General features: G+C 38.0%; 1 protein-coding gene across 1 annotated transcript in view; it reads right to left on the reverse strand.

The window, feature by feature from the left end:
• ADAM23 (ADAM metallopeptidase domain 23) overlaps positions 1 to 16,652 on the reverse strand; it is a 150,875-nt gene that overhangs the window by 56,029 nt on the left and 78,194 nt on the right. Inside the window, exons 7-10 of the mRNA XM_088841274.1 lie at positions 16,234 to 16,310; positions 14,494 to 14,559; positions 2,902 to 2,973; positions 464 to 627 (exon numbers count right to left, since the gene is read on the reverse strand). Of these exons, the coding sequence (XP_088697400.1) occupies positions 464 to 627; positions 2,902 to 2,973; positions 14,494 to 14,559; positions 16,234 to 16,310 (379 nt within the window). The remainder of the gene's footprint in view (positions 1 to 463; positions 628 to 2,901; positions 2,974 to 14,493; positions 14,560 to 16,233; positions 16,311 to 16,652) is intronic.

The following is a 16,652-nucleotide window of genomic DNA, read 5'->3' on the forward strand; positions in this document are numbered from 1 at the left end:
CAGTTTTATTCAATAGTTCATTTCAAAAGACTATCTTTCCTAGACTCTCTTACAGCTCATTGTGGCCACTGTGATAAAGATCTAGTAAATGATTTGTTGATGAAATTGATACATGCACGGTTTTAGGAAATCTACTACAACTGGTTAGCTGAAGGGAGGGTCCTTTCACACTTCTCCCTGCCTGGCATTCCTGTTGCCTGTGATGAAGGCTGGAGTGTCAGCAGCTGTCTCGAGTCATAAGTTGACCTTGAGGATGGAAGGTCTGAAGGGAGGGAAGTGCTCTGAAAGTAGATCTCATGACTATGGAACCACTGCTTCAACACCGGGCCGCCTACTTCTGTGCTTCTTATGTAACAGAGGAATCAACCTCAATCTTGTTCAGGATAGATTTATTAATATATAACCTAACTGATACAATGAAAGGATAGAGATCAATATCCAGCCAAGGGCTGGGAATACATACGAAATGAGATGCACAGCATCAGCATGCTGCCTGATACGCTGTCGGTATTTGGAGAATTCGTGGAGCATCTGCACAAGGTTGGTGGTGATGTCAATGTGATCTCTCTCGGTCCAGGTCTCTACAGCCACCAGGACAACCCTGGTATTAAGCTGCTCCTTGTAAATCTGAGGGTAGACAACAGGACAGGTGCAGGAGGAAAACACTGGGTCAAACATGCACAATCAGTGATTCAGAGTCAGCGGAAGGACAGGAGGGGAGGTGAGAGGAGAACATGAGGTCAGAATTAGCTCATCAGAGAGAATCTTCTTTTCCTTTCTCTTTTTCAAGAGCTAAAAAAAAGAAAGAACAGTCACAAAGTTCAGCCTCTCGCTCAAAGTTACTTCAATCCCCAATCAGCACTTTAAGTAGCCAGCATCTCTCTAGGGCATCACAGTCCTAAAGTATGGACGTAAATTCAAATCAGGGTTCAGCAAAATCACCCTTCCAAACCTCAGGGAATAACAGGTTGGAGTCTGATATATTTGTTCTGAGTACGTATGATATGATCAGTTATTCCTGCAGGATTGGAACAGATCACTAAATCCTTGGACAAGCATTAACGCCATGGTTGTCTTGTCCTTGGAATCCTTGTTATGAAAAGTAAAATAACACCAGAAGAGAAACACCAATTTGAGGCCAAAAAGAGGGAAAGCAGACTTATATTACCCATGTCCCTCTCACTACAGGGTGACATCACTCACAATATTTAAATTGTAAATTTCTGCTCTTTCTCTTCTTTTGGCCCAGTAGCTAAAGAATTCACTCAAGTAAGCAATTTCGATGAATGTTTTGTCCTATTTTCAAGCTAATTAAGAAAACAACGGATGACTTTAGAACACACTGAAGAAAGAAAACACCATCATGTTTAAATTAACCTGACGCTATAATTATTTTACAACAAGGAGTGAGTTAAATGTAATGTCTTTGAAAAAACAGTTGGTCGACTTCAGAACCTTGTATGATAACTCAAAATAAAAATGACACATTGCAAGATGTGATTCTATTCAATCATGGTGAAATGACAAACACTAAGATTCCACCAAGTAAATAGCTAGGGCATGGGAAAAGTGAGGTTTAATATTCTCTTTTTCACATCTATTTATATTTATCCTCTGAGAAGACTGACAAGGGTCAAAATTAAAGAAAATTAATAAACCCAAGTGATAACTGGCTTTCAGAATTTCAATCTTAACTCTATATGACATTCTCTTACCCTCTACCCATATTATTCTGTTCAGCCGTTCCTATGTTAAGTTGATTCAGTTGTGTCCGACTCTTTGCAACCCTATGGACTGTAGCCCACCAGGCTTCTCTGTCCATGGAATTCTCCAGAAAAGAATACTGGAGTGGGTTGCCTTTTCCTACTAACATGATCTTCCCAACCCAGAGACTGAACCTGGGTCTCATGCAACTTCTGCATTGCAGGTGGATTCTTTACTGCTGAGCCACCAGGAAAGCCCAACTGTGCCTACTAGGTATTACATGAGTGTTTAGATGATTAGAGGCTTTTGGACTGTTTAAATAAAAGACAATAAAGAAGGTAGTTCTTTGGAAAAAATTAGTATCATTTAGATATTAAGCAATTTATAATGTTTTTCCCAGTTAAGAGGGAATATACAATAAATATTGGATAAATATATATATATATTTAGCTTACAAAAGAGAACTTTACATTAGAATACACAAAATATTATGCTGTTTATTTATGATTATTCAAATTGAATTATTTATTGGAACATAATGAATAATATTCACACTTATGGATTTCCTATCAGAATAAGAAGAGGAAAAAAATGTCAATATGAATGATTTAGGGATTAGAAGCCTTTTTTAAAAAGATATATATTTTACTTTTAAATTAGCTCTATTTGGGAACTGCACTTAAACTTTGTCATCTAGAAATACAGTCTGAAGCATTCTCATAGGAACACTAAGAAAATAAATTTGGGTTTTTTAAAAAAAAAATTTGTACTGCCTATATTCACCAAACACAATTCACCTCAATCTATTAGTTTTTCTGCCATATATTTAAGATGATAAGCTCAGCTGATTATTATTAACAAAGCCTCACTTGCCAAGTTTAATTTACACTCTGTTCTATAGCTAATTTTCTTTATGTTTTGTCCTCCATAGACTCTGGTGAAAATAATATCCAGATATCACCTGGAAGCAACATCAATGCAACTTTGGAATCCCAAGAATAACTAACTCAACAATCCCCTGAAACTCTGATAACACTGTTCTTTGTGATTCAGACCAGTCTATAATTTCTTAGCCAGATGAGCTTAAGGATAGTGTTTTTACTTTTGTCCCAGAAACAACTGAAGCAACAAGTAAATAATGGAGATATAAACCATTTCATCTTGGAAAAACAGGTTCAAGAAAACCAGGATACTTACAGAATCCACAAGGTTGACCACAGACTTTGCAAAGTTGTTCGCATGTGCGAGAGAAGAACGACACTTCTTGTACTGGGGTCGGGAGGAGGGGGCACAGGGCGGGGGAGGAGGGGGCACAGGGCGGGGGAGGGGAGACAACAGTCACTGTCAAACCACAATTTAATGACAAATTTTCAAAATTCCATAAAAACAGAAATCTGACAGCAAAAGTAGAAATGGGAATTAAAAATACCGAATTCAGTTTGTGCTGGGTTTGGACATAGCAGTGTTCTTATTTTATTTCTCTGTTAAGCAGGAAAAGTATAACTGTCTAAAATACCCATGATGAAACCAACACATCATTGTAAAGCAGTTATCCTCCAATTTTAAAAATTAATTAATTAAATTTTTAAAATACCCATGATGTTCTGGGTAATGGGGAGGGCCGAGTGATTCTGTGTGAGAAATTTTACACTTGAGCAGTAAGCTGTTGCTGCTGCTGCTGCTGCTAAGTCCCTTCAGTAGTGTCTGCTGTTAATCACTCTCAATGTCTAACAAATGCAATCCTTTTTAAATTTGTTACTTGACTTTACCAGTTTATAAAGCGTGTAGACCAAGAATCCCTACAGGACACCCTTCTCACTTGAATTCAAGCTCATACAAAGATCAAGATTTCTTAGGGAACACTTTAGATTCAGTCCACACTACGGACTGCATCTGTCATACATTTTAGCATATCCTTTCAGAATACCTCCTCCAAACGAAGCCTTTTGATTTTGACAGCTCAGAAGTCAAAGAAGAGACAAAAAGTATAAATGAAATGTGCCGACAGTATGGTTCTTTATGAGCATTTAAGGAAATAAAGTAATTTAATAGAATAATTACATAACATCTGAAGGAATACAGTGTTAGTAAGGAGTTCTAAGCTTAGTACGGCTTTGAGAGGACTTTTACCACAGAGGGATCATACCTTCTGTTGAGGAAAAAAAAAAACATCTTCAAAACTACCAAATAAGGTATGTACCATATCTTTAAAATTTGACTTCAATTATAATTATTAAAAAATGCACTTTTGATAATATTCTTTTTTCTCCTTTGTCCATTTTTACACTATAAATTTGTAAGAACCCTTTTATTTTATCCTCTTTAATCCTGTTACTATGTTTTTTAAATGAAGAGTATGTCTTAAAGCTTATATATCTGATATAAAATTTTTATAATACTGAACATACTGAAAACCCATGACAAATGTGCAATAAATTAGTATTGTGTTATTAGAAGCATCATTAATTTATGGCTATTTATAATATTTGCTATGGTGTGAATATTTGTGTGTTCCACAAATTTATGCTAAAATTCCAAATTCCAAAATTATTATGTGGGACCATTGACCAGTACTTAAGTTATGAGGATGGGATCTTCATGAATGGGATTAGTGCCTTATAAAAAAAGTATCTAAAGAGATCCCTAGTCCCTTCCATCATGTGAGGGCACAGTGATATATTTTAACAGGTGTTTTTAAACTTAGCACAAAGAATTTGCTGTAAAGAGCTCAGCATTTTAAGTTGCCTAGCAAATTACACAAGCTGAAAAATTTCAAAAATATCTTTAAAAGTAAAAGCAAAAGTCTCAACATTAAGTCTCTAGTGAGTGATGAAATATTTGGAAACTGGACAGAGGTAATGGATGAAAAACTAAATGCCACTGAATTGTACACTTCTGCAAGGAGATCCAACCAGTCCATTCTAAAGGAGATCAGTCCTGGGTGTTCATTGGAAGGACTGATCCTAAAGTTAAACTCCAATACTTTGGCCACCTCATGCGAAGAGTTGACTCACTGGAAAAGACTCTGATGCTGGGAGGGATTGGGGGTGGGAGAAGAAGGGGATGACAGAGAATGAGATGACTGGATGGCATCACTGACGCGATGGACATGAATTTGAGTGAACTCCGGGAGTTGGTGATGGACAGGGAGGCCTGGCGTGCTGTGACTCATGCGGTCGCAGAGAGTCGGACACGACTGAGCGACTGAACTGAACTGAACTGAAAAAGTCCTGACATTAAGAAGCACTTACGACAAAAAGAAAGGGAAAAAATATTAGCTGACATCTATTCTAGGGCAGTGGTGTTACATACCTATTCAAATGAATTTGTTTTGCTTCTGAACATTAATTTGTCCTTTTGGCATATGTCTTTTTATAGTATAATGAACATGGAAAGTATGACTTGCAAGTTAAAAAATGAGAACTTCAAAAGTCTAACAGAATGTGATGTTTTTATTTCATATTTGTAACTTCCACCTCTTTCTTTTTAGAAAGATCACTCTGCCTGCTGTGAGGGGAGTGAATTAGAGAGGGTCAAGAATGCAAGAGAGACCTGTTGGGAAAATATTGTAATAGTCCAGGTTAAAAAATAATGAAGATAGGACACGTGTATAGGATGTGGAAGATAAGGAAAGAGAGTAAAAGATGACTCCGAGGTGTTGAACTAGAATAGCTGGGGTGGCGCGGGGGTGTGCCATTTAAAATGATGAGAAAGACTAGGGGAAAAGCAGTTTAGGACTAAGGAACCAAGAGTTCTGATTTATAAATGTTACATGTGAGATGTCTATTCAATATTGAAGTAGGCAGTCAGAGATATTAATAGAACTATGGAACTCAGCAGGTTAGAGTATAAAGTTGAGAGTGATGAATTTAAGTCATGATATAATTTAAAAACTTAGGACTGGAAGTGGTCACTTGAGGGAAAGTTATAGAAGGAAAAGAGAGCCCAAACCAAGCTATGGGGCATTCTCAAAATTCTAAAGGCCAAACATAAAGACTAAGAAGAAATGGCCAATGACGTGAGACAGCTATTGTGTCATAGAAGCAGAAAGATGAAGACAATATTTCAAATAGGAAAGAATAACCAACCGTATCCAAAGCTGCTGAGAAGACAAGTATGACAAGGAAAAAGAGTGACCTCTCGGTTTATTCACTTGAAATTCTGTATAATTGAGTACCTAGGATTTACTAGGATCTGTAGACATGAGTTTGAGTGAACTCCGGGAGTTGGTGATGGACAGGGATGCCTGGCGTGCTGTGATTCATGGGGTCGCGGAGAGTCGGACACGACTGAGCGACTGAACTGAACTGAACTGATGATTAGTGTTTCTCCTACAGCAAATGTTGGCCCTCCTCAGTGAGGTAAGTTTTATTACCCCATTTATAAATGTAGAAAGTGAGGTTCAGAGAGGATAAATAATTATCCAAGATCAAACAGCTGGAATTCAACGCTTACTCTGGGTCAATGTAAGAGATAAACTTGTTAACAAGTACTATAAAATAGTTTATGTACATGCTTAATAAATCATGATCATTGATGGGAAATCATAATTTGTTGGGGTACCTATAAAATATGTGTGTGCGTGCTAAGTCACTTCAGTTGAGTCCAACTCTTGGCAACCATATGGCCTGTAGTCCATAGTTTTCTCCAGCCAACAATCCTGGAGTGGGGGACTTCCCTGGCAGTACAGTGGTTAAGATTCCTGGCTTTCACTATGAGGGCACGAGTTTGATCCCTGGTTGGGAAATCAAGCTCCCACATGCCACACCCTGTGGCCAAAACAAAAAAATACTGAAGTGGGTTGCCGTGCCCTCCTCCAGGGATCTTCCTGACCCGGAGATCGAACCCACATCTCTGTGTCTCCTGCATTGGCAGGTGGGTTCTTTACCACTAGTGTCACCTAGGAAGCCCTATAAAATATAGTGGCTTTTAAATAAGGAAAACCACATGAGGTTTAAATTGAAATATATGAGTTATCACTATATATTTTCACCTATTGACTTATACATAAAGACATAGTAACAATGTAAAAAAAACATTTGTTTTCCATGTACTTTAAAATATTTCAATTAGTTCTCTAATAGAAAAAGGTGTTTAATATTAATATTTAGCTTAAGCAGCTCAAAGAAATGTTTGCAGACCCCTATCAAGGCTAAAATTGGCTCACAAATTAAGACTCCGCCAGCCTGCTGCTAAAATGGTTTACACAAAATTGAGAGATTTTTTTCCTAATTGAAAGCTACTGATAAGATATGATGCTTGTTCCAAATAAGATATCTGCATTTTTTCAGGAAGGCAATATTAGGTTCAGTTCAGTTCAGTTCAGTCACTCAGTCGTGTCCATATTAGGTTACTCTGAATTAAAGAGGTATGCTTGAAAGTAAATGTAGGCAAAATGTTTCTATTTCCTGCATGAATGAGAATTAATTATACACACAAAGAAAAATATACAATCTCCATTTATGAATGAATTTATTTTCACATTTTCCAATCACTGAGAATAATTTACATTTAAATGTCAAATTTGCTTCTCCTTTCTGAACAAGCACAATCCTTAAAGATATTGAATTTTGAATGAAATAATGCTATTTTCAGCAACATGGATGGCCCTAGAGAATTTTCTACTGCGTGAAATAAGTCAAAGATAAACAAACATCATATAATACCACTCATGTAGAATCTTTTAAAAAAGGTACAAATGAACCTATTTATAAAACAGAAAGAGTTAAATATGTAGAAAACAAGCTAATGGTTATTTAGTGTTAGTCGCTCAGTCATGTCCAATTTTTTGTGACCCCATGGACTGTAGCCCACCAGGCTCCTCTGTCCCTGGGGTTTCTCAGACAAGAACACTGAAGTGGGTAACCATTCCCCTCCCCAGGAGCTCTTCCCGACCCAGGGATCGAACCTGGGTCTCCCGAATTGCAGGCAGATTCTTTACCAACTGAGCCACCAGGGAAGCCCCAAACTTATGGTTACCAGGAAGGAAAGGCAGGTAGGGATAAACTGGAAGATTGGGATTGACATACACACATTACTATGTATAAAACAGATAACTGATAAAGACCTACAATATAGCACAAGGAACTCTACTCAAGACTCTATAATGGTCTATATAGGAAAAGAATCTAAAAATGAGTGGATATCTTGTATGTATAGGAATAACTGATTCACGTTGTGGTACACCTGAAACTAACACAATGTTGTAAATCATCTATATTCCAATAAAAATTATTTAAAAGATATTTGCTTTTTGAAAAGAAATTAGAGCTTGATTTTCAACCTGAGGGTCATAGTTATGAAAATAAATGTGATGCCTCATGTAGCACAAAAATTATAAGATGAGCACTTCAGAGGGAAGAAATTCTAAAACCCAATCATAAACATCCAGATATTAAAAAATAGATGTCAGATTTTCCTGGTGTCTAGTGCTTAAGACTCCATGCTTCTACTACAGGTTCAGTCCCTGGTCAGGGAGGTTCCCACCTGTCATGCAGTACAGCCAAAAACATTTTTTTTAAATAGATGACAATTATTCTAGTTTTACTTTGACACACAGATTTAAGAACCTGATCAATATTCAGATTTATCCCCAGACTACAAGGAGATCCAACCAGTCCATTCTAAAGGAGATCAGTCCTGGGTGTTCATTGGAAGGACTGATGCTAAAGTTGAAACTCCAATACTTTGGCCACTTCATGCGAAGAGTTGACTCACTGGAGAAGACTCTGATGGTGCGAGGGATTGGGGGCAGGAGGAGAAGGGGACGACAGAGGATGAGATGGCTGGATGGCATCACTGACTCATAGACATGAGGTTGAGTGAACTCTGGGAGTTGGTGATGGACAGGGAGGCCTGGCATGCTGCGATTTATGGGGTCAAAAAGAGTTGGACATGACTGAACTGAAGTATTCAAAAACTATCTTCATCTTATATAAAGCTCATCTTTAAAAAATAACTTTTCTCAACTCTCATTTCATGAATTTCTGTGTGGATCATAACAAACTGTGGAAAATTCTTAAAGAGATGGGAATACCAGGCCACCTTACCTGTCTCCTGTGAAACCTATATGCAGGTCAAGAAGCAACAGTTAGAACTGGACATGAACAGACTGGCTCAAAACTGAGAAAGGAGTACATCAAGGGTATATATTGTCACCCTGCTTATTTAACTTATATGCAGAGTACATTATGAGAAATGCTGGGCTGAATGAATCACAAGCTGGAATCAAGACTGCTGGGAGAAATACCAACAATCTCACATATACAGATGTACCACCTTAATAGCAGAAAGCGAAGAGGAACTAAAGAGCCTCTTGATAAAGGTAAAAGAGGAGAGTGAAAAAGCTGGCTTAAAACTCAACATTCAAAAAATTAAGATCATGGCATCCAGTCCCATCACTTCATGGCAAACAGATGCATAAAAAGTGGAAACAGTGACAGATTTTATTTTCTTGGGCTCCAAAATCACTACAGATGATGACTGCAGTCATGAAATTAAAAGAAGCTTGCTCCTTGGAAGAAAAGCTATGACAAACCTAGACAGCATATTAAAAAGCTGAGACATCACTTTGCTGACAAGTGTCTGTATAGTGAAAGTGAAAGTTGCTCAGTCGTGTCCAATTCTTTGCAACCCCATGGACTATACAGTTCATGGAATTCTCCAGGCCAGAATACTGGAGTGGGTAGCCTTTCCCTTCTCCAGGGGAACTTCCCAACCCAGGGATTGAACCCAGGTCTCCCACATTGCAGGCAGATTCTTTACCAGCTGAGCCACAAGCAAAGCCCAAGAATACTAGAATTGGTAGCCTATCCCTTCTCCAGCAGATCTTGTCAACCCAGGAACAGAACTGGGGTTTCCTGCACTGCAGGCAAATTCTTCATCAATTGAGCTATCAGGGTTTTTCCAGTAGTCATGTGTGGATGTCAGAGTTGGACTATAAAGAAGGCTGAGGGCTGAAGCTTTCAAGTTGCGTTGCTGGAGAAGACTTTTGAGAGTCCTTTGGATGGCAAGGAGATCAACCACTCAATCCTAAAGGAAACCAACCCTGAATATTCATTGGAAGGATTGATGCTGAAGCTGAAGTGCCAATACTTTGGCCTTCTGATAAGGAAAGCAGACTCATTGGAAAAGACCCTGATGCTGGGAAAGATTGACGGCAGGAGACAAAAGGGGTGACAGAAGATGAGATGGCTGGATGGCATCACTGACTCAAAGGACAAGAGTTTAAGCAAACTCTGGGAGACAGTAAAGGACACGGAAGCCTAGGGTGCTGCAATCCATCAGGTTGCAAAGAGTTGGACACCACTTAGCAACTGAACAGTAACAACTCTCAAAAGAAAAAAAATTCTTATAAAATGACCCACTTATTTGGGACTATTGTGAGCTAGAATCTAAGTTGGTCTAAGAAAAGGAATCTATTTAGTTCTATTATGCCAAAGCAGCATTTATTTAACTAGTAGAAATCTAATAAGTGAAGTTGCTTAGTCGTGTCCAACTCTGAGACCCCATGGACTGTAGCCTACCAGGCTTCTTGGTCCATGGGATTTTCCAGGCAAGAATATTGGAGTGGGTTGCCAGAATCTACTATATAGCACTACTGCTGCTGTTAGGTTGTTCAGTCATGTACAACTCTTTGCAACTCCATGGACTGTAGCCTGCCAGGTTCTTCTGTCCATGGGATTTCCCAGGCACAAATACTGGAATTGGTTGACATTTAAATCTCCAGAGGATCTTCCTGACCCAGGAATGAAACCTGCATCTCCTGCTTGTCAGGCATCTCCTGTTTGGCAGGCAAATTCTCTACCACTGAGCCACCTAGGAAGCATACTATATAGCATAAAGAACTATATTTAATAACTTGTAATAACGTGCAATGCAAAAGAATCTGTATAACTGAATCACTTTGCCATACACCTGAAACACTGTAAATCAACTATTCAGTTCAGTTCAGTTCAGTTCAGTCACTCAGTCATGTCCAACTCTTTGCAACCCCATGAACCGCAGCAGGCCAGGCCTCCCTGTCCATCACCAACTCCCGGAGTATACCCAAACTCATGTCCATTGAGTTGGTGATGCCATCTAACCATCTCATCTTCTGTCGTCCCTTTCTCCTCCTGCCTTCAATCTTTCCCAACCTCAGAGTCTTTTCAAATGAGTGAGCTCTTCACATCAGGTGGCCAAAATATTGGAGTTTCAGCTTCAACATCTGTCCTTCCAATCAACACCCACTATACTTCAATTTAAAAAAAACAGTAGAAATCTTCTTAAGTAATTTATTTATCTTAGGCCTTATTATCATCCAATAATAAAGGCTTTATTTTATTTTCCATTTCATAACATGTATTCTCTCCAAACTTATCAGAAGGAACTATAGTTCTTTTTTCTGGTTTCAAAGACAGATGTACTTACGCCTAATTCTCACTCGCTTTAATAATAACAATAAAACATATTACTAAGATTTACCATTAAAAACCTGGCAACCTAAATAAGATAACTTTATCATAGAATATAAATAATATTAGAAATATTCTATCTACAAAACAATATTTTAAAGGTGGGCACTATTTTATTATCCATAAATAAAGACAAGATTATTTAAAGCCTTCCCATTTTAAAAGATATAAAAATAAATTCAAAATACATAATTTCTAAATTAATCAAGCTTCCTATTTGTACAGTTTCTGAAATCTGCTCTTTGATTGATGGCTTCATGAATCTTCCTAACAGAGTCGTGGAACAATAGATTAGAATCACAAGTCATGGGTTGGGTTGGAGAATTTGTCTATCAATTACCAGTTATATGTGAATGCACTTTGTGAATTTAAAGGTAATGTATATATCTTAATTATTCTTTTCACTACTGTAAAAATATTGTACACTGGATGTTGGGAAAAGTTTAGGCTTCTAAATAATTTTACCACATGCCTAAAGATTGAGAAGTAGATGGCAATAATCTCAAAGCTCCAATCAACAAAAATAATTCAGATTAAAAAATTATCTTGGCATTTCAAGGAAATTAATGTCCTTCAGAAAGTCATATTTAGCCTTTGTTATCTAAAATGGCTATCCACACTTTCAGTTTCCCTTTCTATCACAAAGATCTGTCCTAAATTGTACATAATTCTGCTTCCTACTAATATTCAAGCAATGTACTTAAAAACTAGTGGTTCAAAACATAAGTCTGCATATCATACTAAGAGAGATGCTACTGAATAGCTTCATATTCAGCATAATTGCGCCAGTACTTAGTAATTAATGGAAAACATCAGTTAAAGCAAGACCCCCAAAAAGTTTAGATATAAATTAAATCAACATTTTTAAAAACATATAGTTTTTTAAGGGCTTTTCTGCTGATTAGAATTTCACTTAATAGTCCCTTGGACAGCAATGAGATCAAAACAGTCAAATCCTAGAGGAAATCAATCCTGAATATTCATTGGAAGGACTGATGCTGAAGCTGAAGCTCCAATACTTAGGCCACCTGATACGAAGACCCGACTTATTAGAAAAGACCCTGATGCTGGGAAAGATTGAAGGCAGGAGGAGAAGGAGACAACAGATGACGAGCTGGTTGAATGGCATCACTGACTCAATGGACATGAGTTTAAGCAATCTCAGGAGTTGGTGATGGACAGGGAAGCCTGGAGTGCTGCAGTCCATGGGGTCTCAAACAGTCGGACACAACAGCAATAGGTTATATTGTATATACATTATATAAAATATAACCTAATAGGTAAAATATAACCTAATAGGTTTACTAACCTAACTTTGATTTCCTTAAAGAAAAACAAGGACTTAAAGATACTTCCAAACAATCTGAATTTTTGTGGCAATTTTTTACAAGTTTTTCATCTATACCTGACTTGTAGGTGTGTCTTAACAGTCCCATCTTTATAAAGTCTCTCCAAAAATGTAACTTAACTTTCATAAAGCAAATTATTCTTTACCTTAGTTTATACAGCTTAAAAAACTGAATTATGTAATTACAACAAAAATTACAAGTGCCCTAAACAGTTTGAAAAATGGGGCAGTAGGGTACTGGAGCCAGCGCCCAACAATTCACTTGAGCTAACTGGATGTGAGAGTTGGACTGTGAAGAAAGCTGATCGCCGAAGAATCGATGCTTTTGAAGTGTGGTGTTGGAGAAGACTCTTGAGAGTCCCTTATCCTGCAAGGAGATCCAACCAGTCCATTCTAAAGGAGATCAATCCTGGATGTTCATTGGAGGGACTAATGCTAAAGCTGAAACTGCAATACTTTGGCCACCTCATGCGACGAGTTGACTCACTGGAAAAGACTCTGATGCTGGGAAAGGTTGGGGGCAGGAGGAGAAGGGGACGATGGAGAATGAGATGGCTGGAGGGCATCACCGACTCTGTGGACATGAGTTTGAGTGTACTCCAGGAGTTGGTGGTGGACAGGGAGGCCTGGCGTGCTATGATTCATGGGGACGTGGAGAGTCAGACACGACTGAGCGACTGAACTGAACTGAATTGAATACATCTTTCCCAGATCCTCATTTAATGACATCACTTTGGTAGCTTGAAATCAGCCACAGAGGAGTATTTACACCATGGATATCAGCAAACATTTTTTAACATTTTTTATTGGAGTATAGTTGATTTACAATACTGCATGATTTTCAGGTGTACATCAAAGTGAATCAGTTATACATACACATAAATGCACTTTTTTCCCATATATGCCATTATAGAGTATTGAGTAGAGTTCCCTGTGCTATAGAGTAGATCCTTATTAGTGAACCTATTTTATATATTTATAAATAGTAGTGTCAGCAAACATTTTAAATCAAAGCTTTCTTTTCAGAGAACCAGTTCAGTTCAGTCACTCAGTTGTGTCCGACTCTTTGCAATCCCGTGAATCACAGCACGCCAGGCCTCCCTGTCCATCTCCAACTCCCGGAGTTCACTCAAACTCATGTCCATTGAGTCGGTGATGCCATCCAGCCACCTCATTCTCTGTCGTCCCCTTCTCCTCCCGCCCTCAATCCTTCCCAGCATCAGAGTCTTTTCCAGTGAGTCAACTCTTCGCATGAGGTGGCCAAAGTATTGGAGTTTCAGCTTTAGCATCAGCCCTTCCAATGAACACCCAGAACTGAGCTCCTTTAGAATGGACTGGTTGGACCTCCTTGCAGTCCGAGGGACTCTCAAGAGTCTTCTCCAACACCACAGTTCAAAAGCATCAATTCTTTGGCTCTCAGCTTTCTTCACAGTCCAACTCTCACATCCATACATGACCACTGGAAAAACCATAGCCTTGATTAGATGGGCCAGCACACCACAAGTATTGGGTATAAAGTGGTCCTGCAGTATCCAAGGGTGGTTCATTCTACGAGCCCCTAAAGATGCCAGCTGCCATCTACGGGGTCGCACAGAGTCAGACACGACTGAAGTGAGTTAGCAGCAGCAGCAGCAGCAAAGATGCCAAAATCCTGATGCTCAAGGACTTTATATAAAATTGTGCAGTACATTACAATAGATTCAGTCAGCCATCTGTATCTGTGGATTCAACTGTACTAGCAAACAGCCTACTGACCAAGACCCTTCAGAATGCTCTGGGCTTCAGCCAAGATATTTTATAAGGAAAGTCGTTCAGCAGAGTATGATTAAGAAAATTTCTATTTTATCCTCAAGAGGGGCCAATGGAGGATAATAATTATTCTTCACATGTCTTTAAGTATTTTACTTTGACAGAAGTTAACAGAAGATTATTGTAGTTTCTTAAGTAAACTATCCAGCCTAAAACCCATTGATTCTGTATTCTTACCGTTTTGTGATCATTAACAATCATTAGTTCCAAATATTTCATTTCTTCAAACACACCACGGGATGGCTGTAGAAAATACAAATATGTGATCAAAATGGTGGTTAAAGAAAATATCTCTAATGCTGATTGTTAAATGGAAGACTGACTCCGAATTTCAGAAGAACTCTTTGCTGCTCACTTTATGAACACCCTCAAAGAAACCTGGTCAGGGAAATGGAATGAAAAAGTGACTATAAAGTGTAGGTAAACACACAAGTGGGCTTCCCTGATGGCTCAGTGGTAAAGAATCTGCCTGCCAATGCAGGAGACATGGGTTTGATCCCTGGTCCAGAAAGATCCTTTGGAAAAGGAAATGGCAACCCACTCTAGTATTCTTGCCTGAAGAACCCATATAGTCGGTAGGGTCACAAAGAGTCAGACACAATTTAGCAACTGAATAAAAAAGATAAAACATACAATCGGGCTTCCCCAGTGGCTTAGTGATAAAATATCTGCCTGCAATGCAGGAGACTTGCAGAAGACATGGGTTTGATCCCTGGGTGAGGAAGATCCCCTGGAAGAGGAACTGGACACCCACTCCAATATTCCAGCCTGAAAACCCCCATGGATAGAGGAGCCTGTTGGACTATATGGGGTTGCAAAGAGTTGGACACGACTGAGTAACTAAACAACAACATACGTACAACTGTTCAGAAAATAACTATATTTAATTATCATTAGGTACTCATCCAGATAGAGAGCAGCTCATGTGGTTTTCATACAATTTTTACATGTTAAAATATTCTAGAGAAAAATGCATAATTATTAATATGCATTAATAAAATAAATAAATCTCAATAAGAATATCATAGTACATCTGGAATAGGTACCAGTGTAGTCATATAGAAACCTGAATTCAGGGGAATGAAATTCTCATAATACTGTACTAATTCCTAACCACACAACTTCTCAAAGGAACAAATGTTGACAATTATCATATTCTAAAGTTTGATTACCAGACAATCCCTTAAAGAGCAAAGGCTAAGTATTTTAGCTGTCATTTGGACTATCATTTGCTTTTCATAGTTAGAAGAGCACAGGGTCATTGATCAGTTTATATTTGATAAGACTGGACTGCACTGAAACATCAACAGTCTATATAAAATTTATTATTACCAACTGCAATTTCAAGAGTAAGCAAAAACAGATCTTTAAGTTAAAAAAAATTGTATCCATAATCACCACAATACAAAGACAAGCTCATAAAAGAGAGGGTGATTTGACCTATCACTAAGTTTTCGATGGCTGATGGTCTAATTTTCCATAAAAATTACATTTAGCAAAATATTATCTTAAATGTGCAATTTTGGGGAATTCCCTGGCAGTCCAATGGTTAGGACTCCACATTTCTATTGCAGGGGCATGGGTTCAATCCCTGGTCAGCAAACTAAAATCCCACAGACTGTGCGACACAGTCAAAAAAATAAAAAGGGCAATTTTCGGTATAATTACTCATTAAGTTATCGAGTAAATTACCATGTAATCCATAGGCTGTGGAAGTAATTTTTGGTTACATAGCATTCACCATGTAATTACTAAACAGTCCCCATCATTACAGCTTTCTAACCTATTATGAAATAGACTAAGAACATAATTTCCATTCCAAAGCCCCTATACACTTATCAATACATAGGAGCTCTATGAAAGTTGTTGATTATATAATTACAGGATTCTTATTTAGTAACTCAGTGCCACACTCACATTCACTGCTCTCTTCCGTCTCCTTTTCAACCACTTTAATTCAGATAGAAAGGGCCACTGGTCACTGCTTTCCATACCTGTGCAAAAGAGAAAGAATACCAAAATTTATGTTTGACTGCATTTCAATGGGAGAACGTTTGAAAAATATTATGTGAGGGAATAGCAGCATTGACAGCATTTGTCTTCTCAAAATCAAAATAAACTAAGGTGGAAAAAGCACACCAATTATTAAATAGTTCACATCTTCATGGTCACAAATGTAATCCAAAAGCATAATTTTCTTCCAAACCTCATGAAAAACATAATGAGCTATTCAAGACTCCTGGGAATATGCATATTTGATCTATAACCACCTGACCCAAGATATCTGAAAATTTAGAATTCTACCATGCTTAATTCACTTTATTTTTTAAATGCTT

The sequence above is a fragment of the Moschus berezovskii genome, chromosome 2, assembly GCF_049115385.1.
Source record: "Moschus berezovskii isolate FMDL1 chromosome 2, NW_MosBer_1.0, whole genome shotgun sequence".
In the NCBI taxonomy this organism is placed as follows: domain Eukaryota; kingdom Metazoa; phylum Chordata; class Mammalia; order Artiodactyla; family Moschidae; genus Moschus; species Moschus berezovskii.